The sequence below is a fragment of the Siphateles boraxobius genome, unplaced genomic scaffold (genome assembly GCF_051911475.1).
Source record: "Siphateles boraxobius isolate OS27281-9 unplaced genomic scaffold, OSU_SipBor_1 2, whole genome shotgun sequence".
In the NCBI taxonomy this organism is placed as follows: Eukaryota; Metazoa; Chordata; class Actinopteri; order Cypriniformes; family Leuciscidae; genus Siphateles; species Siphateles boraxobius.
Window position 1 is genome coordinate 16,892,465 of NW_027508810.1, and position 26,266 is coordinate 16,918,730.

Below are 26,266 nucleotides of genomic sequence, written 5' to 3' on the forward strand. Positions count from 1 at the left end.
ACGATGCCGTCGGTCAGTCCGGTAGGCACAGAAGGGGCGGGACTCTTATCTGAGCTGTGGGTACACGGCGGCGTCCAGAAAATAGATAAACAGCATGCTAACCTATGATTGACGCAACTAAGTTACAAACTTATCCAACTAGAAACTGACACGCCAAATTGTCAAAGAGAAGATGTCAGAGAGGAGCAGCGCGCTTGTCTAGTGATTTACATGCGTTTGCCCAGCAACCCATCACGGACAGCAAGCTAGTTAGCAACATGATGATGGCCAGCTGAACATGGTTGTGCCTTCAACTTTTGGTATTATTGCGCTCACTGTTTAATGACTTAACCTTCATACTTTACTGCTTTGAATGTTGCTTTTTCGACATCCTTTCCACATGCACTCCAAAACTTGACTAGAGCTGTTTAGATTGTGGTGCTTGTCCGCCATCAAGCTAAGCTAACAGCACAGGAATAGTGTGCATGGGCCAACCCCCTTTCACACATTAGCTCGCAGCTAACCAGCCGCTGGATCTACAAGTTTGGACCAGAACGTGGAGAGTTTTCTAGGAAGATACTCGGTGCACGTCGAACAAGCAGAATGTTGGTTTGCCGAAATTCACGGATCATTTCCTTAGACATTGATCGAGACCTACATTGACCCTAACAACGACACGAACCCCAATCTTTCTAAATTGGCTATAAAATGCACATCGTAAACTGAGGCCTTGATCCGCTTTGTCCGTTTCAACGATGTAGCTTCGCAACCTATGTGCTTTTTTGTGGCATACGTACAAGGACAATAACGATGAACAATCAAGGAACCATGTCGCAAGAGAAGATGGAGCTCGACCTGGACATCCAATCGACACTTGTTCAGAGTGATGGCCAATTAAGACGATCTAACAGCGAACCCATGATAAACGGCCTAAGGTGAGGTTTGATTGCACTTCTCGTTGTGTTTAGAGCACAGTCTTATTTTGGTATGTTATGTTCATCTGGACCTTATGAACATTTCGGACGTTTCTCTCAACCTGGTGAGGGTTGACCGGCCTACTTAACCATGCTGAAAAATCCAGCTTACTGGCTTGGCTGGTTTTTAATTAGTCCAAACTGTTTATGCCAGTTTAAAGTGGTCAAGCTGGTTTTTGAAACCTGGTAGCTGGAAATCACAAGTTCCAGTTTAAGATGTGTTTGCAAACAGGGATGCACGTAATTTTGGGGCATTAAGGGTATGTTCCCAGCCTTGATGGGGATTTCCCACACAGTTAGTCAGAACTCTGTCCACCAATGTGAATATTCTCATTTGGCTTCACATATAAACACAATTATACACATACATAAAGTTATTCTCACAAAGAGTTGCTTACCCTTTTTTAACAGAGTTAAATATACCCCATTTTTAAGAAAAGTCGGCACCTTATAACTTCCATATTGTAGCATTACAAATGCCTAAAATGTTTTTGAGAGATGCCATGCATGGCTGTTGTGGCTGCTTTCTCACTGGTAGAGAGTAAAGACATGCATTCATGCTAGATGAACATGCTTTGAGTCATCAGGGCTGCCACTCTCTGGAGAAGACCATGTTGGTGGTATAAAACTCAAACAATAGTATTGTGATTAGTGTTAAAGTTGGCATGAAATAAATTTACAGTTTATATAAATGCATGTTTTAGATCTTAGCAATTCATCTGTGCATGACATTAAATCAGAATGGACCAATCTTTTTTATTTTTTTAATGGAATATTGCAGATTTATTAATATTTTTAATTTTAATTAATGTGCCCTCGTAATCCTAAGTCAAAATAACTTCTCCCTCTTGCAGCGTCTTCTCTTCTCCAATGACATGTTTACTGGCATGAGGAAAACCTGTTACTCGCATGACATCACTGCAATAATAAACCACAACGATCCAATCAATTCCCAATGGACAAAAAGTCCCACCCTACTTTTTGTTTTTCTTGTTTGAAAAGTTGTTTCACTCGGATGTCTTAATGGGGAAGAAAGGATGCAATTTCCTTTTCATGCTGACTTGATTAAACATTACAAGGTTAAAACCTTTTCAATTTCATAATTAGACCTTCCAGTGAAACAACAGACTTTTTTCTGGTGACCTATGCAGGACTCCTCCAATCATTTAGTGCGTCTAAATTCCGCCCCCCGCATTCATCTGCATCTGTTTTTGAGTGCAGAGCTTGCATCTCAATCCAGTCAACAGTTGATGCGTAGAACCAAGTCTCTGCCCTACATTTTCTTGATATTACACCGAAGTACGTTACTATATGGAAGAAAATCTTTTATTACTTTAATTTCATTGTGACTTCAATGTTTAAATATTTTTTTTAGTACATGAAAAGTTGAAAGTTCTTTCTCTTTCTCCAGTGATGCTTCACATGTGTTCCAGAGAGAGGTTCTCCGCAGCAGAAGAAACAGTACAACTGTTGTTCGACCTAATGTGGTACGTAGCAAGTTTCAGAATGCTGTGAATGTTTTGTTTAAGGCAACTTGCTTATTGGATGATTTATGCTTTTTAGGTTCCATCTTCGCCAGTACGTGTTCCTAGCACAAGACTACAGAGAATCAAACAGGTACAAAGTTTGCATCAACATACCATAAAAAATGACTTGAACATATTTCATAGTCTATGATCTTAATAGCATGTCAGACTCCCCACTCTTTATGTGCGCATATGGGAGTGTGTCTCTAAAAGTACATGCTAAAATTAGATTTTGGAGTTTTCGAAAACCACCAGTCTTTCAGAATTAGACTGGTTGGTAGTACTGCAGTCCTACATATAGGTTTATAGATGTGTAGAAAGTCACAGTAGCTACGTTTACATGGACACCTTTTGGTTCAATCAGAACGAAATCAATCCGATTGATGAATCCGAACACGGGTTTACATGAACGATAAAGTAATCTGGTTGATGTGTGCGTTTATGTCACAAGCTTCAAATTGGAATTTATTTTTTGACATGCGCACACTGCACGAATATACTGCCGCTGTTCGCGCATAACTATTCTCCTCTATTGGTTCTTTATTGTTTTAAAAAGCAGACTTAATTATCCGTCTCTGGTCATGATTTGGAGACTGAGCAAATGAACCGTTTTTCCGCCTGTGGATGAGAGTCTGAAACAAGGACTGGTGGGACGATGTCCTGTTCCACTTCACAGACGCTGAGTAAAATGAGAATTTAGGATAACGGGACACTCATTTAGATGACACTTTATTCAACTGGAAGAACAGCTCGTTCTGTGCGTCATACATCGTTACGCTATTTCAACGCCATTGCACATGCGCAATCCTTTTAGTTTCGGTTTTCAATCCGATCAGGTGTTTACATGTTCTCTCGGTCAGATTACAAAAGGAATAAACCACCCCTTTCAATCCGATCGAAATTCCAATCCGATCGAGCTCAATCAGATCAAGGTGTTTACATGAAGGTTCTTTAGTCTGATTGAGGCATCCATCCAATTATAAGGGTCCATGTAAACGCAGCTAGTGTTGGTGATGTTTCCTCATATGAGGTTTCTTATATACTTACTTGTTTGTAGGAAGAGGGTGTTGATGTGATGAACCGTGAAACTGCCCATGAACGGTAAGAGCTCACATGTGTTGAACCCCCAAGGCATTGGTTTCTCATTTATCAGTTGTTGACTGCAGGTTTTGTCGGTTTCTATAGTGTTCATAACATTCATTATCCTGTGTACAATCAAATAAGGGCTTTTATTAAACTGCTCGCTCTGCTCATTGGTTGGAGGGAAAATTGTCAGTATTCAGTGACAGCTCTTCATTCCTTCCTCTCTGTATTTCCCTCTATAATGTTGATTGATGTAGAGAGGTGCAGGCAGCCATGCAGATGAGCCAGTCTTGGGAGGAGAGTCTTAGTCTGGTAAGGTTTTTTTTTGCACCAAGGCTGCATTTAATGTTAAAAAAGTAATATTTTTAACTTCTATTTTAATGTTTTCAAATGTAGTTCATTCCTATGATGGCGCAACTGAATTTTCAGCAGTCATTAATCTTAAGGACTTCAAACTATTAAACGGTTGTGTGTATAGCAATGCTATTTTTGCAAAGTACATCAATTTAGGTTAAACATGAATCTACGTAAACCGTTACAACAATTTTGCTGAAAAATTGAGACTGCGTTATGCAGATAATATAGATGCATGCAGTAGCAATTGTTGCTACACTTCCTCTTTCCCTTATTGATGGGATTGTGGAAGAGAAAATGGAAGCATGCTAGAGAAAAGCTCATGGAGTCAACAGGGCCACCGGTCTCTCAAGATCAGACTGGATTGGTAGTATAAAACTCCAACACTGCATTAGTAACGAAGTGGTTAATTTGCAGTAATGCTGTCATGTCGTGTAAGTGTACTAAGTGATTTATATTGTGTTTTGATTCAATAGAGTGATAATGATCTTGAGAAATCTTCATCGTCATCTCCAAAGAGGATTGATTTTGTGCCCGTGTCTCCTGCTCCTTCACCCACCAGAGGGATTGGAAAGAAGGTATTTCTTTTCTTCTGAAAGATGCTAGTGTCTTAATTAAAGGCTATATGCTTTGATTTACTTCTCTCTCTCTTTCTCTCTCTCTCTCTCTCTCCCCAATGAGCAGCAGTGTTTCTCTCCATCTCTTCAAATTCTGGTGAGCAGTAACGGTCTGACGCCCAGCCCTGTTCCCAGCCCAACACGCCGCTTCAGGTGCGTTATGCTTCAATCAACCCGCTGATATTAGGCATAATATTATAGAATACTTAAAGCCGAGAAGCTGATATCACACTCATCAAAAAGTTTACCCAGCAGGAGGAGTCAGAGCCCGATCAACTGCATCAGGCCCAGCATTATGGGCAACCTCAAACGCAAAGGTAAGGGAGCGTTCACACCACATTTGTTTTTGTGATGTCATTAAACATGGTGGGAAACCTATAAACCTCACTTTCTCTGTATGCTCAGGTGAAATGGAGACAGAAAGCCAACCCAAGAGACTATTTCAGGGAACCACCAACATGCTGTCCACAGAGGTGTCCCACTTGCCTGAACTTAACACTTGGTGAGTTCTCTCAGTTGGATTTTATTTTAATTGAGTATCTTTATATAAGGAGTATGTGTATTTGGATGTTAAGTTGTGAACCAGGGTTTTTCCTGCATTAAAATTAAGCGGCCACCAGAATGAATCCTTTTTCCTGCCAAATATTTTTTATCATGTAATATGACCTGCTGTTCTGCAGTATCGGTACCAGCTAATAGCTCGCTGCTTTGAAACTCTCCCGTGAGTATTTGTTCAACCGATCTGAAGAGTGTCAAAGGATTCCATGTATGTGCTTTTGCAGCATTGAGCTTTGTAGCCAATTACAGACATATCTGTTGAACGTGTGAACAAAATGGCCAATTAGATGTTTTTGCAACAATGAGCTTTGTGGCAAAGTACAGACATGTTGTGTGTGAACAAAGTGGCCAATCAGATGTTTGTTAATCAGAATCCACTCAAAACTGCAAAGTTTGTTCAGTGCAATGCTTGAGAATCCTTTTTTTTTTTACCAACAAAGTATAAACGCTGTCGATATGAGATTCATTGCACAGCATTGACCGCTTCAGTGATTAAAATGCAGTGATCTTTGCTCGCTTTCTGTATATAACATATTTTTTTCATGCTGCTACCTACACATTGCAGAGTTTCTGGATTGACTACCATACAGGTGCTGGTCAACGAATTAGAATTATTTTAAATAGTGCAATCATGAAATTCTTTGAATGCATTTTTTGTGCAGAAAGCAAATCAGGTGTTCACCGCACCTGTCCTACTCGTTAGACTAATCACAGAACTCGTTATCTGGAAAAAAATTTGCTCAGCTGAGCTTTCCAAAAGGCCCATTTAGGCCATTTAACTGTGACACTGTTGTTTTATTGAATTAGAATAATGGTGAAAGCGTTTCATTGAATTAGAATAAATGCTCAAATTTTTGTTTTCTGTGAAGAGTGTTCACTGTGCAGTATAAAGTCAGGGTTGAGTAGAATTTCTAAGTTGTAAAATCAATCATGGGTAAGCAGCGCGACCTCTCAACCGGAATAGTGGCTCAAATTCAAGCCCTTCGCCAACAAGGCTTGACCCAAACTAAAATTGCTGAGCAGCTCGGCATCAGCCAGTCTTCCGTCTGCAAAGCTCTCAAGAAAAACTGCAGCAAGCGCACCAACTGTTCCGGCGTCCGAAAAACTTCTGCTCGCGACAACAAGCAGCTGAGAAAGATCGCAGTCAGCAACCGGTTCAAGTCCACTTCCGAGCTCACCGACTTGTGGAACAAGCAGACCGGCGCTGACGTCTCCAGATCAACCACTTACCGTCGTCTGCGCGAACTCGGCTTCAAATCTCGCGTTCCAGCAGTAAAACCGATGCTGAACAAGAAACAAATGGTGAAACGGCTGAAGTGGGCCAAAGAACACGGCGAGTGGACTGCTGAAGACTGGCAGAAAGTGGTCTTCAGTGACGAATCACGCTTCTGCATCTCCTTCGGTGACCAAGGTCCTCGTGTCTGGCGTCGTGGTGGCGAAACCTACAACCACGAGTGCGTGAAAAGATCCGTCAAGTTTCCCCAGAGCGTTATGGTCTGGGGATGCATGTCCGCTCGAGGTGTAGGGAAACTCTGCTTCCTCAAGAAGACTGTCAATGCTGCCGTATATCAAGATGTTCTGGAAACGTTCCTGATTCCGACTGTTGAGGAACAGTTCGGCGAAGAAGACTTCATATTTCAACAGGATCTTGCACCGGCTCATGCGGCAAAGTCGACCAAAGATTGGTTCACTAAAAAACAGCTTGAAGTTTTGGCATGGCCGGCCAACTCGCCTGACCTCAATGTCATTGAAAGCCTTTGGGCCATCGTCAAGCCGAAAATTCGCGACAGAAAGCCTACTACGCTGGACCAACTGAAGCAGAACATCGCCACTGCCTGGGAAGCTGTGAGTGCGGAAACTTGCGACAAGCTGGTCAAATCGATGCCGCGGAGACTTCAGGCAGTCATACAAGCCAAAGGGGCAGCCACAAAATACTGAGAAAGTGATGATTGTAATTATAATAAAAATTATTGCAATTCAATGAAACGCTTTCACCATTATTCTAATTCAATAAAACAACAGTGTCACAGTTAAATGGCCTAAATGGGCCTTTTGGAAAGCTCAGCTGAGCAAATTTTTTTCCAGATAACGAGTTCTGTGATTAGTCTAACGAGTAGGACAGGTGCGGTGAACACCTGATTTGCTTTCTGCACAAAAAATGCATTCAAAGAATTTCATGATTGCACTATTTAAAATAATTCTAATTCGTTGACCAGCACCTGTATTTAAATGCTCGATTTGAATCGACTGACAGTGATAACCAATAGCAATAGACGGAACAATCTGAGACTGTCAAATGATCTGTGCATAAAGTCTTGAAGTGTTAATGCAAAATAAAAGACCTGCCACCTTTTCCATGTAATGCTACTTTGTTGTTCATTTTATTACTAAATTAAATATAAAATAGTTCTAAGCACTTTGTTTTATGATCTGTCCTGACACAGATTAAATTTTTATTTCATGAATAAATAGTTTGTATATCGTTTTATTGTATATTAACTCATCCTGTTTATTTGCATTTATTTTTTGTCCATCCTGGCCTTACAGTTAAAGGAACACTCCACCATTTTTTGAAATAGGGCTTATTCACCGTCTCCCTTACATTAAGATGGGCAAAAGCATTTTTGTCTCAGTGCATGCATTGTCTTAGTTTGGCAGCGCCGACGCTAGCTTAGCTTTGCATAATGAAATGGAATCCTATGTTGTCAGGTAGCATGTCATGAGTAAAAGTGATTAAAAAAAACCCCAAAAAAACCTAAGTACTCATGTGGCCTGCGTATTCACAAGACTAGGCGATTTCCTAGGCAGATATTGACTTGTGGCTATATTAGGGTGAATCACAGGCGAAGCACTGCTACTTGGGCGTAGTCATATCACGCAACACCTGAAATCCCCCAACTTCTGTCAACATACCGGCGTGACCTGACCTGCACCGAGTATCTTCACTTTTGGATTGTTTAGTTTGAGAAGTTACAGCAAACATGGTAATTACCTGCATAGTAAAATGTTGTGAGAACGGGCAAAGGACATGCACGAATGTAATGTTTCACAGAATTCCACCGAATGTGGAACTGAGAAATCGATGGCTAGTTGCTCTGAATATTTGTACTTCAACACCTCACTACAAAATTAGCCAGTATCGTGTTTGCGAAGAGCATTTTGCACGAGAGGACTATGTTGGAAAAATGCTATATAGGACCAGAAAGACTGTACTACGTCTGAAGGATACGGCCGTTCCATCCATTTTCTAACTACAGGGAGAAAAAAGTGCACATGCAAGTCGTCTTTTATTACTCTTATTTACGTGAATCTATGTCTTTATTCAGTTGTAAGATAGATGATGAGAAGCTGTAGAGTATGGTTCAAATTACCTCATCTATTATAACCTCATGTTGAGCTCAACCTGTTTAGCATGAACAACATGATTGAAAAAATATTCGCTGTTATCGTTACCTGTGAAAAAATTAGCTCTCATCCTCACGTCCTCAGGCTGTTGAGCGATCGCAACCTCCTCCTGTAGTTCTATTCCCAAAGCACGCAGCTCCTCTTCTGAAAACTGTTTGTAGAGGTATGGTCCTGGATCTTGACTGTCTGAGAAGTCACCCTCTTCATCTCGCACAAAATCCCCCATGTCCATCGCCATTCACTGTCTAGTGTAGTAAAAATAGCCAGCTAATATTCACGCCGGTATGTTGACAGAAGTTGAGAGATTTCAGGTGTTGCGTGATATGACTGCGCCCAAGTAGCAGTGCTTCGCCTGTGATTCACCCCAATATAGCCCCAAGTCAATATCTGCATAGGAAATCGCCTAGTCTTAATCTGAATTGCTATTTGTACTCGTTGTGAATACGCAGACCACAAGAAGTAATAAGGTTGTTTATTTTGTTGTTTTTGTGGATCACTTTTACTCACAACATGCTACCCGACAACATAGGATTCCATTCATTATGCTAGCGTCGGCGCTGCCAAACTAAGACAATGCATGCACTGAGACAAAAATGCTTTTGCCCACCTATCTTAATGTAGGGGAGACGGTGAATAAGCCCTATTTCAAAAAACGGTGGAGTGTTCCTTTAACGTGTAGAATTTGTGTATGGCCAAGTTCGTCCATTTTTGACTCCGGAAAAATCCTGTAAACTCTCCATCTATCTATGAACTCTGCTGTCTACTATTTCGATCTATTAATGTATAGTAGTACTAGTATATTTGGATTCATTACTAGTTTTTACCTGTATGGATGCAACTATACCAGCTCCACTTTCTAGCTCTTTCTTTTCTCCTTGAAATGCACACTGCGGTGTCAATTCACTGAAGTATATTGTCCGTTGCGCATTTCAGAACGAAGCGCGGCACACTCATGATCCAGTGTTTTCAGCTTCTCGTAATTCACAGTAAATGCTTTTAACTCCATCCTGCATGTTTAACTTGCATTTGTAAATGCAACTGGTACCAGTTAGGGGTGGTAGAAAATTCTCTCTCCAACGACTCGGAATAGATTCTACAATTCCCAGAATCGATCCAGAGCTTAATTTTTAACCGCAGGTGCACGCCTTGCTTGATGTTACGCTTGCAGTGTGCAGTCTCGCCCACCGGTCTTCTCGTTACAAATGCTCTATGAAAGCATAATTTGTCATTTGGAATGCAGTGGGGTTATATATTAAAAATATGAAACTCACTGACAAAAGGCTGCTTTCAATTTCAAAGGCTCAAGTGTGCTTCGTGAAAAGTGCTCGTGCATGTGGCTGTGCGAGTCCAAGTGGTTAAATGTACTTTCATCTCTCTTTTATGACGTGAAATTAATGTAAACAGTCAGTTATCTCTTAAAGCTGCAGTAGGGAGTTTTGAGAAAATGTTGACTTAGCCTGAAAATTTGAACAAGCACAACTTACAGGTCCAACCCCCTTACTCTCTGCTGCGCTACAGCCCTCCCTCCACAGCTCCTCCCCCACAGCGGAGCCTGCCGTGAACGCGAATGGAACATTCACTAATAGGGACGAAACATTAACAATATGCTTTACATTGACTATGGGCCTGCTCATACTTTGACTACAAACTTGGTCCTCAAATCATTATGTATTTTGCAATACATGTAACTTTATAAGGTTGCACTCTTTCTATAAGTTATATATAGCTACTAAGATAACGTTAAAGGATTAGTTCACTTTTTAAAAAAACTTTTGCTGATAAATTACTCACCCCCATGTCATCCAAGATGTCCGTGTCTTTCTTTCTTCAGTCGAAAAGAAATTAAGGTTTTTGATAAACATTCCAGGCTTTTTCTCCAAATAATGGACTTCAATAGGACACAAACGTTTCAAGGACCAAATGACAGTTCCAGCGCAGCTTCAAAGGGCTTTAAACGATACCAGACGATGAATAAGGGTCTTATCTAGCAAAACAATCGGCCATTTAAAAAATAAATTAAAAAAAATGTAAGTTTAAGCACAAATGCTCGCCTTGCTCTGTTCTGTGATGCACGTTCGTGATCCTGTTCGAACTCGTTCATCCAAATGAACGAATCTTTTTTCGAGTCATTTCGTTCGTTGAATGAACGAAATGACCCGAAAAAAGATTTGTTCATTTGGATGAACAGGAGAGTCACGAACGACGGTACGCGCTCGCGCTGTGCAAGAGAGGGGTGATCAGCCCGTACACGAGCGTGATTGACACTGCTAAGGCATTCCTCCTGGCTCTGATTGGTTCTTTCTGACCGGGAGCGGTGTATTTCTGCAAATGGCGGTAGGACCACAGGGAGGAGCCAGAGGAGCTTGATTTTTTTTTCACAGATTATCTGTCTCATATTCTACTTTCAGGACATAATGACAGTTTTAACATATGTTTACAAAAGCTACCTACTGGAGCTTTAAGGAATTAGACAGGACAAAGAAATCTTGTATTTCAAAAGACATCTGTGCATTTGTGTGAATGCAGCTAATTAGATCATTTGTGTGAATGCAGCTTATTAGATCACCCGCTGTCTATGATGTCATCAGTAATAATCAAAACCGTAAAGCTGAGAGAGAATCACTCACCGCTCTTGAATGGAAACTGTTCAGGTACTTTTTTGTATCACTTTGCCTGTGTTAATGCTAACTGCATAAAATTTAAAAAAATTTATTGTAATTTTACTATTTCACCGCTATTTCCTAGCACTAGGTACACAAAATGCTCCCTCTCAGTGCCTTTTGGACAAAAATGGCCCCATTAAAACTGCAATTTTATTTTTTATCCCTGGGCCATTTAACTAAAATGATGCAATCTTTGACAAGAGGCTTTCATTATGTTGGCAAGGCTTCAAATATTTTTTTTTTTTTAACCAGATGGTGCCTTTTTTTCAGGTTTGGTCTATAAAGCAGATACTCGCTTTATTCCCGTTTTCTGCTTCGGCATATTATAGAGCCAATTGGATAAATTATGCCCCGATATTTGTGTGTGTGTTGGTATAGATGTCAGAGTGTGGTTGGTGTGTGATTTAAAAAAAAAAAAAAAAAATTTTTTTTTGTAATTGGGGGTGGCACTGATCGCCTTTTTTGCCACCGACACCTGGGACTCAGTATTGGCTGGAGTACCGATCCAATACTAAAATAATAATTAAAAAAACAGTGCCGAATTACCTAATAAACTATCTGTATGCCTCACTGTGGGGAAGAGACTGTGATTTTTTTTTTTTGTTAAAGGCATCAAAGCTTGACTTAAACATTATTTTCCTTACTTTGTAAAACAATATACAGACAAAATATATACTAAAAATTGTAAATGAAATGTCTTTTAATTATGAAGCGCAACTTTTTAATGAAGCAGCAACATATGATAGATTAGACAGAACAACTAAGGCTATCAATAAACAGCCATTGCGCAAAAGTTTTGTAATATGAAAGGCTCCAATTCAGAGCGGCACAAAACACTTATGCGCATCCCGTGCGCAGAATGATGTGTTTGAAGCAACATGGAGTCACGGCGCGCAGCACTTCGCATTGAAAAGTTCAAAGCACAAAAGTAAGATATATATTTATTTATTCAGAAGTTTGAGCCTTTTAACAGTTTTAAGTTTCAGTTAATGTGCGCGTGATGAACAATTATATCGCTCTCTACTCCAGTGTTATGTTACTTTCTACCGGGTGTCTGTTAGATCACGTGAAACTCCAAGTTAAAAGTCCTTTTATGCAAACCATAGACCTTTATATACAGTATAATAGTAGGAACATTGACTCGTCTTGGAGAGCGTTTCATGGTGTTGACTGTCCTACCAGAGCGTGATGCGCTGTTTGAATGCTGAATGGAGAATGACTGACAGCCGCCGCAGAGGGAAGCACTTAGGTGAACTTGAGTTTAACGACTTAAAGGGTTAGTTCACCCAAAAATGAAAATTAAGTCATTAATTACTCACCCCCATGCTGTACCAACCCCGTAAGACCTTCGTTCATCTTCGAAACACAAATGAAGATATTTTTGATTAAATCTGAGAGGTGGATCACTGCTACATAGGCTGCCAGAGGGAATGAAACTTGACGGCCCAGAAAGTCATTAAAGAACATGTTTAAATATTCCATGTGCCTACAGTGGCTCAACTATAAGTTTATCAAGCGACGAGAATACTTTTTTTCCGAAAAAAAACAACATAAATAACGACTTTATTCGACTACTCCTTTTCATTCCTTGTGGGCCTGAGACGAGAGTTCAAGAGATTTCCACGACGCATGCGCGAGAACTGAACAAGAAGTATTAGAAGAAGAACGTCCTCTTCTCAGTTCTCGCGCATGCGTCGTGGAAATCTCTTGAACTCTCGTCTCAGGCCCACAAGGAAGAAAAGGAATAGTCGAATAAAGTCGTTATTTATGGGTTTTTTTTTCGGGAAAAAAGTATTCTCGTCGCTTGATAAACTTATAGTTGAGCCACTGTAGGCACATGGAATATTTAAACATGTTCTTTAATGACTTTCTGGGCCGTCAAGTTTCATTCCCTCTGGCAGCCTATGTAGCAGTGATCCACCTCTCAGATTTAATCAAAAATATCTTCATTTGTGTTTCGAAGATGAACGAAGGTCTTACGGGGTTGGTACAGCATGGGGGTGAGTAATTAATGACTTAATTTTCATTTTTGGGTGAACTAACCCTTTAAATCTGTACCTCAAATTAAACTATATGTAATGGCTTCAGAAAACTTGTAATATAGCACACAAAAACATTATGGTGCTTTTATAATGTTTTTGTGCCTTGTGTGTTGTATAACAATAACATAATGGACAATATCGGATTTGGATGGTCTCGTCTGGTCGATACCCGATCCGGCAAATATTGGTAGTATCGGAGCATTACCGATACTGAGTATCGAATCGGCTCACCCCTATTTGTAATATTGAGAGAGAGAAAACTCAATTGCAAATCTAAAATCCAATCACTGTGCACCAGTGGAGTTTTGCTGGCAACCAATGGGGAAAATCTGTTACTGCGCCCAAACAAAATCTTACCGAAAGCTTTTTTTTTTTTTTTTTTTGTGATATCAACCTCAAATTTGGGACACAATTTATTAGATTATTTAGATTTATGGCTTTGATTATCTAGCCATTTTAGAGTTCAAATTGTTTTATAAAATATATATTTTATATAAAATAATGTTCATAAATTAATAAACCTAAACCTATATAACTTTTTTGGATTTACTTATTCTTTTTTTTTAATTAAATAATTTTTTCCACTTGAGAGCAGAAGATGAAGCTTGGGAGCACAGACTTAAGTGTGGTATCATTTTAATGACAGTTTTTTTTAGATTTTTGTCCTCTATGGACCTAATGTGTAACCTTTTTTTACAATAGGTTAAATACTGAAAGCATTCTTTATTGCTTGTAATGTTTCTTAATTATTATTAATTTATTCTTTATTACTATTATAGGCTACTACTTGCTTTTATGTTTTAAAGCTATATTAGTTTATACATTTTAAGATTCTTAACATACAATTAAAAATTAATTTTTAAAAAGTACATATTACTTAAGTAATTTTAAAGAATTGCTTTGGAATCGAATCTTGACTTACGATCTGATTCTGGGAGGTGCTTAAAGATTTCCACCTCTTGTACCAGTTAGGCTTTTTCGTATTGGACCGATGACTACAGCTTTTCCTTAGATTTGTAATAAGTGTTTAAGCTGTGGTCACAGAAACATAAAGGTCTCCCCCTACACTTTTCAGCCAAAAAGCTTGAGGGTTTAATAGTAATGTTTCTAAGTATAATAGTTTATTAGCAATAATAGTAAGTTGAACAAAGTAAATGCAATAATTTAGAAATAATTTAGATGCTGTTCAATTTTTATGCCCTTTATTTTTCCCAGTGGTATTGAAGATTCTTATTTTTCAAGGTTTTGTATCAGTTAAAACTTCCAGTGTTGTGACAAGACTAGTTAACTGTTAATTATTAAATTACAAGATAAAGAGAATACACACCATTTTCATTAGTTTCATTTCTTTAAAGGGACATTGTGTAGGAATTTCTCCCATCTAGCGGTGAAATTGTATTTTGCATTCAAACGAATTGTGCTCTCCAGCGCCTCGCTTTTTCAAATGCATGTTGCATTTACGGTAGCAGTTATGTACCAAAGAGCTATGACAGGATGTCTTCTAACAGCACTTTGTCGAGTTTTCCTTCGGGTGAACAGGGTTGTTATTTCAATCAAACTGCAACTTGACACAACGAACAAACTACTGTTACAGTATGAAATATAACAGTGCAATGCAGCCTTTTAAATTTGCTGGGGCAGTGACAAGCGCCTCTCACTGCTCCTCCGTTTCTGCTGCTTTCAGTTACGTGAAACTGGCTCTGAACGAAAACGCGTCGGCCTAGTACTTTTTGACCCTCTCTGCTATTATAGTTTTTCAAGATGGCGGAACGACATGGAAGCCTCCGTGGACCTACCAAACATGTGTATATAAAGATAATAAATTCTTCGTTTACGAGGATAAGTCAGATAATTAGCAGAGGTATTTGTACACCATTGAGGACATATTTATGAATAGAAATATTGATTTTAGATAATAAAATACCTAAAACTACACAGTCCCTTTAATACAGTCTGTTTTTGGAAACTTGAATTTACTTAAAATATTGTAAAATGTTATTGTTTTAATCATTGTTTATATTGCTAATTCTTCATTTAAATTATTCATTGAAATAACGGTCACATGTCAACTACTGTTAACCCTATCAGTGCTCAAATCAGTGTTATTTAACATTGTCACTGGAGTCATTTCAGACATTACCTTTAGTCTTTTCGTTTTCTGCTCTGTCTATTCACGTATTTGAGGCTTAAATGGAAAACACACAGAAGTGTCTGGTGTACAATTTACAGTAAATGTATTTTTGTACTGCTTGATTTTAAATGTGAATGGATTCCAGCTCTGAATAATGGGCCGTCTGTAACGCGCTCCATATCTGTGTTTCTCCACCAGTCTGTCTCCTGATCTTCTGGATGGGAGTCTCAGTAGCGTCGGCTCCTCCTCAGATTCGCCCGCCAAGATGGAAGGAGTGTCGCCCTCCTCCAGTAACTCTCCCCTCACACCCCTTCAGGACCTTTCCCCTAAGTGATCCGCCGAGCGTCACAGACATCAGAGAAGGATTGGGGCCGCTTATCTTCCACTTATTTTTTTCAATGCCTTCCCAAAATGGCTTTTCTTTCCCTGAATTGTCCTGTTACATTTAAAGGAAAGTGGCCCAGGAGTGTATTCGGTATGGGACAGACCCTGGAGAGGGCACGGAGAGACTGTGGATGCTTTTTGCATCAGCTGCTATAAGTAGATGTGAGACGTGGTGTATAGATCTGCATCAAAGCGAACAACATCACAGAGGAGGATCTCTGAATTTTTTTTTGCTTTTTTTTTTTCTCAATTTGGCAATTATCTTTTTGATAAGGCTTCGAAAAGAAAACCGCTGTAAACAGGAGAAAAACTATAGGTGTGTTTGATTTACAATCTGAGCTTGCCAGTTGCCAACAAGTATTGTGTGTGAGGATTTAATTTATTTTTTTGGCTTTTGTTTTATTTGTATGTAAGTATGTACATAAGATTTGTGGCAAAACGTGCAGAGGCAAAAAGCTTGACCGGCAAACTGACAGCCGCCTCTTCTGGAGTTTTAATAGCGGTGCAACTGCACTTTAAAGGGGCGGAATATCATTTTGGGCTTTGTTCTGAATCTGCATATTTAATTTTTCAGGAATTGCCTTTTATTGATTCTTCAAATAGGTGGAGGAAATGTATTTTTCAAAGAGCTTGGCACTTCGTTCTGTTAAAACGGTTTATGGTTGCTGTACATAATTAATGCAGAAGGGATTTAATATTGCATCTGTTAGTAACCACTATAAATCCTTGATTTGAACACTAGAGAACTAAAATGCCTGTTTGTCAACCTAAATATGTGCGTACAACTGTTGCTTTCAGAGAATGGAGCAAATCATCCAGGCTGGGTTGAGTGATTGTAATCAAGCAAATGGAAGCATTTGGAGAATGCAGGGTTTTTTTTTCCTCCAGTGTTTTGTACAATATTACTTTTTGAGGCTGTTAACAGTGACCCATTTGGCAGTTTAATAGTTCAGCAGAAGTGCACAAAGATGAAACCCTTCCCATCGAGAGTTATCTGTGGAATTTAAGTTTTAAATGTAATCTACTGATACTGAAATGGTGTGCCATTAAATTTGTATATAAGAGAAATTGTAGAAGTTATCATTTGGGGTTTTAGTTACTTTAGGAAATAGTATTTTCTTTTTGTAAATTTGTTTTTCAAAATTTCATTGAAAGAATGCTTTATTTCCTCAAGCATGAGATAATGTATCATAAATTAATTTTTGTGTGCAAGAAAGTGATTGTAAAATATTTTTCATTCAAGTGGATTGAAAGTTTTTCACATAAGAAAAGCTGAAACTGCAGTGTAAATCTTTTTTCTGAATGTCTTTGCAAACAAAAAGTGGGTCATGTAGATCCAGATTCTGTCCTGTAGTAATGGGTGAAATATATTTGTATTTTGGTTTGTTTTTGTCCTGTGGATATGTCAAATTCTTTATTTAATGATTTTACTCTGTCCTGTTGACTTGTACAGTACTTTTAAAGCCTGTGCATGTGAACCCTGTTTAGGAGGACCTGAGAGCTGTTGTGAGTGTGTAGTTCTCTACTCTTCCTAAACAATTCTTGTTCCCATCATATCAGAGACTTTCAGATCCCAGAAATAAATTATTTGTCCAGCTATTTTATTGCCTTGTCTCGTGATATCAAACTTGTTCAGTGTTTTCTGTGTGGTTATCTTGTCTTTAAAAACACAATTGTCATAACAGAGTTGTTGACTGGTATTATTCTTTTATAAAGAATTTTATAAAATTCTTTATTCTCCCTTCATTTTCATCCCTAATGAAATTATCTGCTTGACCATGATGACGATGGACCCTTTACTCAGACTGTGCTAATACATTTCCACAATTAACTTTGTAAATCTATCAACTATCCCTAAGGTTTCTGAAAGCTTTGATTTTATTTGATCAAATACAGTAAAAACAACCAAGTTTTACGATTTAAAACAACTATTTTCTGTTATTTTAAAATGGAACTTCCTGTGATCAAAGCTGAATTTTCAGCATCATTACTCCAGTCTTCAGTGTCGCATGATCCTTCAGAAATTATTCTAATATGCTGATTTGCTACTCAAGACATGTCTTATCAATGTTGAAAATAGTAGTTTGTGGAAATGATTTTTTCCCAACATTTTCTTTCAGGATTCTTTGAGTAGCAAGTACAAAATAACATTTATTTGGATGAGAATCTTTTGCAACATTGTGAATGTCTTTACTGTCACTTTTGATGCTTCCTTGCTGAATAAAATGACTAAATGCATTTTTTTTCCCTGAATGGTAGTATACATCATGTCTTGCATTATAGTACAGTGGGATTAAATTATATAAACTAATTAAAATTGCTGTAAAACTGTTTCTGATATGAGTCACTGATAATGTGAAAATGGTATAAAGAGGAATTCATGTTCTATCTTGTTGTTCAAACTGTTTTGTAGTAACTAACTGCCCAAAGTAAAACATTGCATTACTACCTGCCTACGGAGTTTCTAATCCTGTTTCCTCTACAGTCCGAACATTACACTAAATTAGTTGGAAGACAAGTCCGATTTCAGGAGTGCAGAAGTAAATGCTCTATTTCACCCATGTTATTAATCGGCTTATTTCTAAACAAACATTTTTACTGCAATTTTGCTTCTTAAGCTACAAGAACTATGATCCCGAAACTAGAGAATAATTGATGTTATTACAATTACTTTTCAATAAAACCTTCAAGTAAATGCCTTTAAAAATCACTTTATTTTATGTGGTATAAGGTTTTATGTGGTATAAGGTTTAAGCAGTGGACAAACACCATAACATTTTCAGTCTTGAAATAAACAACAGAAATCCACAGACACTGAATATGAATATGACGTATAACAAGACATTTCATTTCATGTTTTCATGTTCCTCAACGCCCCCTCCCATTTAACATAATAGTTAGCCGGATCTAATGCCAGCTCAGTCAGTGTTGGGCCTGTAAACACAGAACGCTCCCCTCCCCTTGCCCATGGATCTTTGCGTCTTCATTGTGTTTGTGACGATCATTTAAGAAGTTAGTTCCTGTTTATAGGAAGTTTCCCAGACGTACTCCCTCCATCCTCACAACCCTCCTGGCTGTTAATGTCCATATCTCGCCTCATCATCTTAATAGTTCCTTTCGGCAAGATTGTTTCCAAGAGCACTTCAAGTGCGCAGAATAACCATTGTAAGAAGACCTGTGCGACATGGAAAAGTACCATGAAAACATGCAGAATACAATCAAACTGGGAATATAATGCATCTTTGCGACTTACCTAAAACATAAGCAGCTACGAGTTTCTTGTTAACACTTAAGTGGAGGTAGACAGGCACTGTGGATTCCTGTTCTCCCAGAGTTGGGAGCATAAGGGCTGCCATACACACCAGGCCTAAAAGGACAGTAAGGAGGCTGGGACCCCCAGATGCTGTACGGCTCTCTGTGCAAATACAAGAAGGAAGAATCAGACGGTTATAAAATGAAAGAAAACCACCAAACAATAAAACATAATACATTTCTCTGACGCCACCCAGTGGGAAATGTTGTTAACAACTAGAGCTTTACGTTAAAACTGACTAGTAAGGCCCACTAGCCAGTCAGTGCTTTGCATTGTGTGCTACTGTTTTCAAGCAAAAGTGAATTTTGAATAATTGAGAAAATTATTTTGAAACCAGAAAAAGAAAAAAGTATGTAAAAACTTACCGTTTAATGAAAAAAGTTTAGCAAATATAAAAATAGATTGGTAAATTTCTTTAAGCAAAAGAGAAAACAATTATAAAGAAATTGTAATTCTGTGTAGAAGATTCTAAGACTTAAAAAATGTACATATAATTTCCAGCAAATATAAAAACCCACTGCTCAAAAAATATGAAAAAATAATAAAAAACTAGGACATGATTTCATTCTAATGCAGGGGCCACACCACAAGATATTCAGACATATTTCTCCCCTTCCGACAATCCTAAATGAAGTTCTTTTTATCTTGATGTTTCTTCAGATTATCTTATCAGATTTTCCTGTGGTGTGAGGCGTGTTAAGACTGTGTCCGAACCTGCTCGGAAGAACGCCGGAGCCGTCCCGATCTCGAATTGTAAATATTCAAGATGTTGAATATTTACGATCAGAAATCCTGATATGTGGGGGGAACCCCGAGGACAAACGCGCACGCACTCTGTTGATTGTCAGGTGGAACGAAACGATACCCAATCAGAAAGTGAGCTGACAGAAGGAGGAAGCATAACACCCGCATCACGGCGCAGCACAGAGTAAAATGGATTCAGACATCAGAGATGGAGGATCAGTTGTCGATTTGTGGCAATGTTCAGTCAAAAGCATTCCAAACACTATCATAGCAATTTCTTCCTTCCTATCGTACTAAACAGTTTATTTTGAAGTCTCAAAAAAAATTTAAAAAAATTGACGTCTCGAGGGATTTTGCGTTTTCACAGTCGTTGGTTGAAAATTTGTACGCGTGTTGTCTTCTTCCCATCGCAGCACACCACACACTATAGGTGCAAAACTGTTAAATCTAGGACTATTTGTCCTCATGTTTGTGGTCTCTCACATTTTGAAAATCTTATAAGATTTTAAATATCTTTTGGTGTGGCCCCAGCATTAGTGAATTGCTTGGATTTGGAAAATTGGTTGCTGGAAGGGTATGATTTTTAAATAATTGAGAGAGCTTAAAAGACGGGGAAAGTCACATTCCACATTGCCTTTTTCTTCGGAAATGCAAGCGCCTGTGAATCATTCACAGTAAGAACCAGTGATGTGTGTCAAGAACGTGAATTCATGTCGACTGTAAAATGCACCTGTCTGGAATGCAGTCTGCTCAAAGAACACTCTGTCGGCAAGCTGCTCCTTCATCCTGCGCTCCTCCTCCTGGGGCCGGACCTGAGGCTGCTCTTGAGCGGCGGAGGGCAGCAGAGTGGCCATTACTTCCTTCCTCCCCAGTGCCTTCCTCTGACTCTGCTCAGACACCTGCAGCCGGAACTTATCAATCACACCGTAATGACAGGCCCGCACGTCCCTATGGCGGATCACGCTGTTTGGTGAAAATCGAGAAATGAATGGTTGTGAAAGGCTCAGTGAAATCAGATTGATATTTTTCTGTTAAAATATTTAGTGTAAGACTCGGAAACGTACATATCCACGCAACATTGCGGTTTAACAGCACCGGTGGCATCCACCACGGCATACTTGTTTGGAGCTGTGCACAGAACTGGTGAAACAACAAGCAGTGAGAAAGGAACCACTACAGCACACTAAGGAAGGTTCTCGTGGGTACTACCGTCGCAAATGTACGACTTACCTTTGAATTTAAGAGCAAACTCATAAGGGTTGTAGAGGGTGAGCACCTGCTTATGTGAAGCCTGCTCATCTGCGTAGAACACCAACTCAGTGGGGAACACAAACACTGGAAGGCTTCCCTCCACTAGGTCAGGCTGCCGACTCTGCTTCTGCATTGGCTCAAACTGAGCTCACTTCCTCCGCCCTTTATCGTATTCCCACTCCCTCTCCGGGCTGTAGCGGTGCAGAGATCCAGATCTAAATGAAGCCAGTTCAGCTCTTTGGCAGCATGACGTTCACCTCTGAAATTACAGAAATTGGGCCATTTCATCATGAACAGCAGTAGAAGGCAGGATTACAATTCATTTGAATATAAATAACAAAGCGTGTCATAATAATAAAAAAAAGAATATGATACACACAAGAACTCAAGTTCAGTGTGAATTGAAAGGCTTGAGTCACTGACTCCGTGACTCCACTAAAGCCGTGGCCAAACGTTTTGGCAGTGAGAAATTTTACGTTTTGCAAAGTTTGCTACTTCAGTATTTGTAGATTTTTTGCAAGTTTCTATGATATACTGAAAAACAATGACACGTATTTCATAAGTTTAAAAGGCTTTTATCTTGCTAATATATTCAGCCAATGCAAAGAGTCAATATTTACAGCTTTGATCCTTCCTCTTCATAACAATTCGCTCTGGCATGCTGGATATCAGATTCTAGGTCAAATCCTGGCTGATGGCGATCCATTCTTGCATATAGGCCTGTTCAACCAAGAACGATAACTATAACGGTACGGCAACTATATTAGAGTCCACAACAGCGGTGTCCAAACTGTCCTGCAGAGTTTAGCTCCAACTTGCCTGGAAGTTTCTAGCATGCCTAGTAAGACCTTGGTTAGCTTGTTCAGGTTAAATTGGTGTTGGAGCTGAACTTTACAGGACAGTGGCCCTCCAGGAGCAGGATTGGACACCCCTGGTCCACAACAACGCACAACATCGTTGTTTATTCTAAGCAAGCGCTGCAGTTTTGTCATCTGCTACATTGAATGCTTGAGCTATTTAAAGCAGGATGGATTCTGATTGGCTCTGTGCTGTTCTCGTTATAGTTGTGGTGTGAAGTCTGCTATTCTTTTATATTTAGGATCACATCTTTATCGTTATAGTTATCATCCTTGGTGTGAGCGGGGCCTTTAGTAGTGCTCAGAGTTGATCACAATATGTGGGCTTCTGCTTGTCCACTCGCCTTTTGAGGACTGACCACAGGTTCTCTATGGGATTAAGATCCGGGGAGTAGTCTGGCCAAGGATCCAAAATTTCATTGTAAAGAATCTCAGAGCCACTTTATTATGACACTTGCCTTGTGACATGGTGCGCCATCATGCTGGAAAATGCACGGATCATCACCAAATTGCTCCTGGATCGTTGGCAGAAGTTGCTCCTGCAGGATGTTTGATACCATTCTTTATTCATGGCAGTGTTTTAGGGCAGAATTGAGAGAGCCACCCTTGGATGAAAAGCAACCCCACACATGGATGGTTTCAAGATGCTTCACTATTGGCACAACACAGAAATGATTCTAGGCGTTCACCTTTTCATCTCCAAACAATAGATTTTCCAGATGTCCCAAACAGTCAGAACATCAGACAAAATAACTTTGCACTAGTCTTCTGCTGTTCAATCCTTGCACATCCTGTCTTTGATGTTTTTCTTGAAGAGAAGTGGCTTCCCTTCTGCCCTTCTTGACACCAGGCCATTGTCCAAAAGTCCTGGCACTTGCTGGACATCATGAAGCCTTCTTCACTGCAGTTGAGCCTCTCTCCTTGAAGTTCTTGATGAACTGTTAAAATGATTCTTTCAGGTGCAATATCCTTTGCAGCAATTTCCTTGCGTGTGAGGCCATTTTGATACAAAGCGACGATGGCTGCACGTCTTTCTTTGGAGCTAACCGAGAATTATAGAGTGGTTTTAACTTGCTAGTACTCCTCACTTTCCCATGTGCTGATGATTTGTTTAGTGAAATGATTTCGGGGTCATTTCAAATGATGAAAGAAGCTTTAAATTGATCAAAAGTGACAGTAAAGACATTTATAATGTTAAAAAATATTTATTTTAAACTTTCATGTTCTTTTGAACTTTCTATTCATCAAAGAATCCTGACAAAAATGCATCACGGTTTCTACAAAAATAATATCAGCACAACTGTTTTCAACAGTGATTCTTTGTCATCTAAAGAGTAAATTACATTTTAAAATAGAAAACAGTAAATAAAATGGTAATAATATTTCACATTATTGCTGTTTTTACTGTATTTTTGATCAAATAAATGCATGCAGCCTTTGTGAGCAGAAGAGCCGTCTTTCAAAACATTAAATATATATATATATATATATATATATATATATATATATATATATATATTACTGACCCGGACTTTTGAACAGGACTGTAACCAACACAGTTGTCCTTGAATGGTGGATCGTGACCCAAAAATGAAGTTGTGGATGGCTAAATAATGAACCATAACTAACTACGTTAAGCTAACTAACTTAGCTATGCAAACTGCATAGCTAAGATAACAAAATCAACTTTCAATAGGAGAAACATCCTATATCAGCCTTGACGTCAAAAGCTGCACATTCCATCAAAATAAAAAGGTATTATGGCACAGATTCGTCTGTCACTCATGCCGAAAACCATAAAAAAAAACAAGACTACAGGGTGCAATCGCAAAAAGTATACACTTTTTTTTAACAGTGGATTATCAGCCTCTATTTTAATTATCAGAAAGTTCATATGCATTTACTAAACCAAAATAATAAACTTTCCTATTCAATGTGTCACGTTAATAATGTATCATATAGTTAGGCCTTTGTATTTCATAGTTATATTAGTAAATGTCAATATTTGATATGAAGGACATTTTTGTACAATAAAACAACCTTAGTACAGTGCTGAGCAACTTGACAAAATCTGTGTAATAAAACAAAATAAGCTGAAAACTACTGCAACAGGAGGTAGGCTAAAAATAAATGACAGATTACATGAATAAGTCTAATAGAAGTAACAACTTTTCCTCTCAGACTTATTTGTGGCATGAGGATAATCAAGGGATGCCTCAGAAAAGTGATGTAAATGCAATCATGAATTGATTAAATAAAATGAAGGCCAAACGAAACTGAAAGTCATGTGTCAATATAATCTGATAATAGTGTCAATGTAATAAAAGACTAATGGATCATGGCCATGATATCTGTACAAAAACAAGGTCCCGCCTCCACGTGGGTAGTCATGTGACCATGTTTACTGAATTCGTCTGAAACGCAAGGATTTCGCAATACGATCTACAGCAATAAATAAATAACGTCAAACTTAACCGACTAACATCATACCAATGAGGTCAAAAACACAGCAAGACAGCTGGCAGATTCAAGGATGTCTGCTCTCATATATCAGTTTAGAGCTCAATTTAACAGGGCTTTCCCAAAGACTATGGACTTTGGTTTTACTAATATCGAAATAAATACACCCATCAGACACGTAAGAAAATACTGCCCGACTAAATGCTAAAAATCCTCTTTAAATGTCTTCTGTATAATATTAAAATCCCCATCAAATGACTGACATATTGCTTAACGTTACAGAATGTGTCCAGGACATCGGATAACGACGTGACAGACCTTTTGTCCTCTTGAAGGCTAACTTATTGAGTTTTGCTGACTATTAGCAGATATATATGTAACAGGACATTCATATTTGATTAAACCTCTACATTAAAGCGTAGATTTCCGACCTCAAATGTGATGTTAAATATTTCTTAACTACAATACATTTGCATGTCTAAGTAAATGTTAAACTAAATACAAGAAAGATGTAACGTTAGAGTATCTGCCTAAATATGATTAGCAAACTCTGCCATTTAAATTCTTCAATAGTAATCAAGCACTTAAAAAGAGGTTCGTTTTGAAAGTTGTTACTGGTTAAAGTAATTTCACATAAAGTAAGACATAATATTCAGTATTGTTCACTGGATGTTGACGTATTGTTGGTATGGTTAACCTACAATCATGCTAGCATAACAATATTGCAACATCCAGATGACAGAATGTTTAATATTACGTTATTTAATGTAGCTATTGAAAGAGTAAATACACCGAAAACAATTAAAAAAACATATGTTTACCTCACTCCCGTTTACCGATATTTATTTCAAATCCCACCCCGTTTCCTTTATCTTTGTCAACAATACGCTGCAAGGGCGCGTTGAATGCTGGGATATTGGAGGTCTTCAGGAATTCCGCCAACGTCTTTTATGACGTCATTCACATTATAGTTTCACAAATGTACTGTCTGTTATTTATGGAGTTTTTCTCGATAAATTCATTCGCAGATAAATTACGTGTATCGGTCGTTGTATGCTTATAAAGCTACTACTCTCTGGTTTACCGTTTACCCGTTGGGAAAAGTCTTAAAGGGACAGTTCACCCTAAAATAAAAAGTCTATCATTAGCTCACGTACTCGTTCTGTGTCTTCATATCTCCAGCAGAACACTGAAATAGATGTTGAGCAGAATGACCCAGTCATCCTTCCCTTTCATTGCATCGTTTTTTTCATATAACTGAATGGTGACTAAAGCTGTCATTCTTCTGAATAGCATCTCGTTTTGTGTGACAGAATTTATTTAGTTTTGGTGAACTGTACCTTAAAGGTTTGGCAAAGCTCAAATTATGCATTTCGTTAACACACACAAAAAAAATCATGTTAACAAATTAAATTTGAAAACCGCCATAACAATTTCAGTTACAAAAATTTTCAATTTCAATTTTTTAATACCCCCAGAGTGAATTGATCTTGGCATTTGACAACACAACATACAGCATTTATGTCGTCTCTTTAGTTTATTAAAGTAAAAAGAAAAAAAGTAATTCTAAAGAAACCCACACGCCCTTTAAAATGAATGCTCATTCAGACGACAACTACCACCGCCTTCTTAGGGCACAAGTAGAACCAGACAGTAAAAAAGGGCACAACCCATAATCAAAACATTTGTGACCGCTTGGACACATTTGCACACTGAGCAAATTTAAAGATTTTTTTATTTTTGGTGCATTAACAGAATATCAGACTACAGAGAAATGAAACAGGAAGAAGAATAGGACGACCTTTATAAAGCCCCTCGCTGGAGACATAGGCTGCAGTTAATGAATGAACAACACTGACAGTTTCGCATTAAAAATATGTCCTTGTTGTGAATCAGGATACGAATATAACAAACAGAAACCGTGC

The 26,266-nt window shown here is 38.6% G+C and overlaps 2 protein-coding genes and 1 non-coding gene across 4 annotated transcripts; 2 read left to right on the plus strand and 1 right to left on the minus strand.

The window, feature by feature from the left end:
* Window positions 1-17,315, plus strand: pabir2 (PABIR family member 2). Of its 2 annotated transcripts, none has more exons than XM_077236173.1 (10): window positions 1-914; window positions 2,365-2,440; window positions 2,517-2,570; window positions 3,537-3,580; window positions 3,820-3,874; window positions 4,393-4,494; window positions 4,601-4,686; window positions 4,789-4,850; window positions 4,939-5,035; window positions 15,531-17,315. In XM_077236173.1, the coding sequence occupies exons 1-10, from the start codon at window positions 790-792 to the stop codon at window positions 15,664-15,666; spliced, it is 837 nt and encodes a 278-aa protein (XP_077092288.1). In that variant the 5' UTR covers window positions 1-789; the 3' UTR covers window positions 15,667-17,315. The 2 variants fall into 2 exon arrangements, with proteins under 2 accessions (XP_077092288.1, XP_077092287.1); XM_077236172.1 differs by having other exon boundaries at window positions 15-914; window positions 4,786-4,850.
* LOC143744648 (small nucleolar RNA U109) lies at window positions 4,148-4,305 on the plus strand. The gene has a single exon (XR_013205865.1). It is a non-coding gene; the product is annotated as a small nucleolar RNA U109 (small nucleolar RNA).
* A 1,096-nt stretch (window positions 17,316-18,411) lies between the features above and the next one.
* mospd1 (motile sperm domain containing 1) lies at window positions 18,412-25,437 on the minus strand. Its single transcript, XM_077236175.1, has 6 exons — window positions 25,163-25,437; window positions 21,004-21,283; window positions 20,838-20,913; window positions 20,504-20,736; window positions 18,970-19,131; window positions 18,412-18,891 (listed from the first exon to the last, which is right to left on the minus strand). The coding sequence occupies exons 2-6, from the start codon at window positions 21,155-21,157 to the stop codon at window positions 18,860-18,862; spliced, it is 657 nt and encodes a 218-aa protein (XP_077092290.1). The 5' UTR covers window positions 21,158-21,283; window positions 25,163-25,437; the 3' UTR covers window positions 18,412-18,859.
* Between the last annotated feature and the right edge of the window lie 829 nt (window positions 25,438-26,266).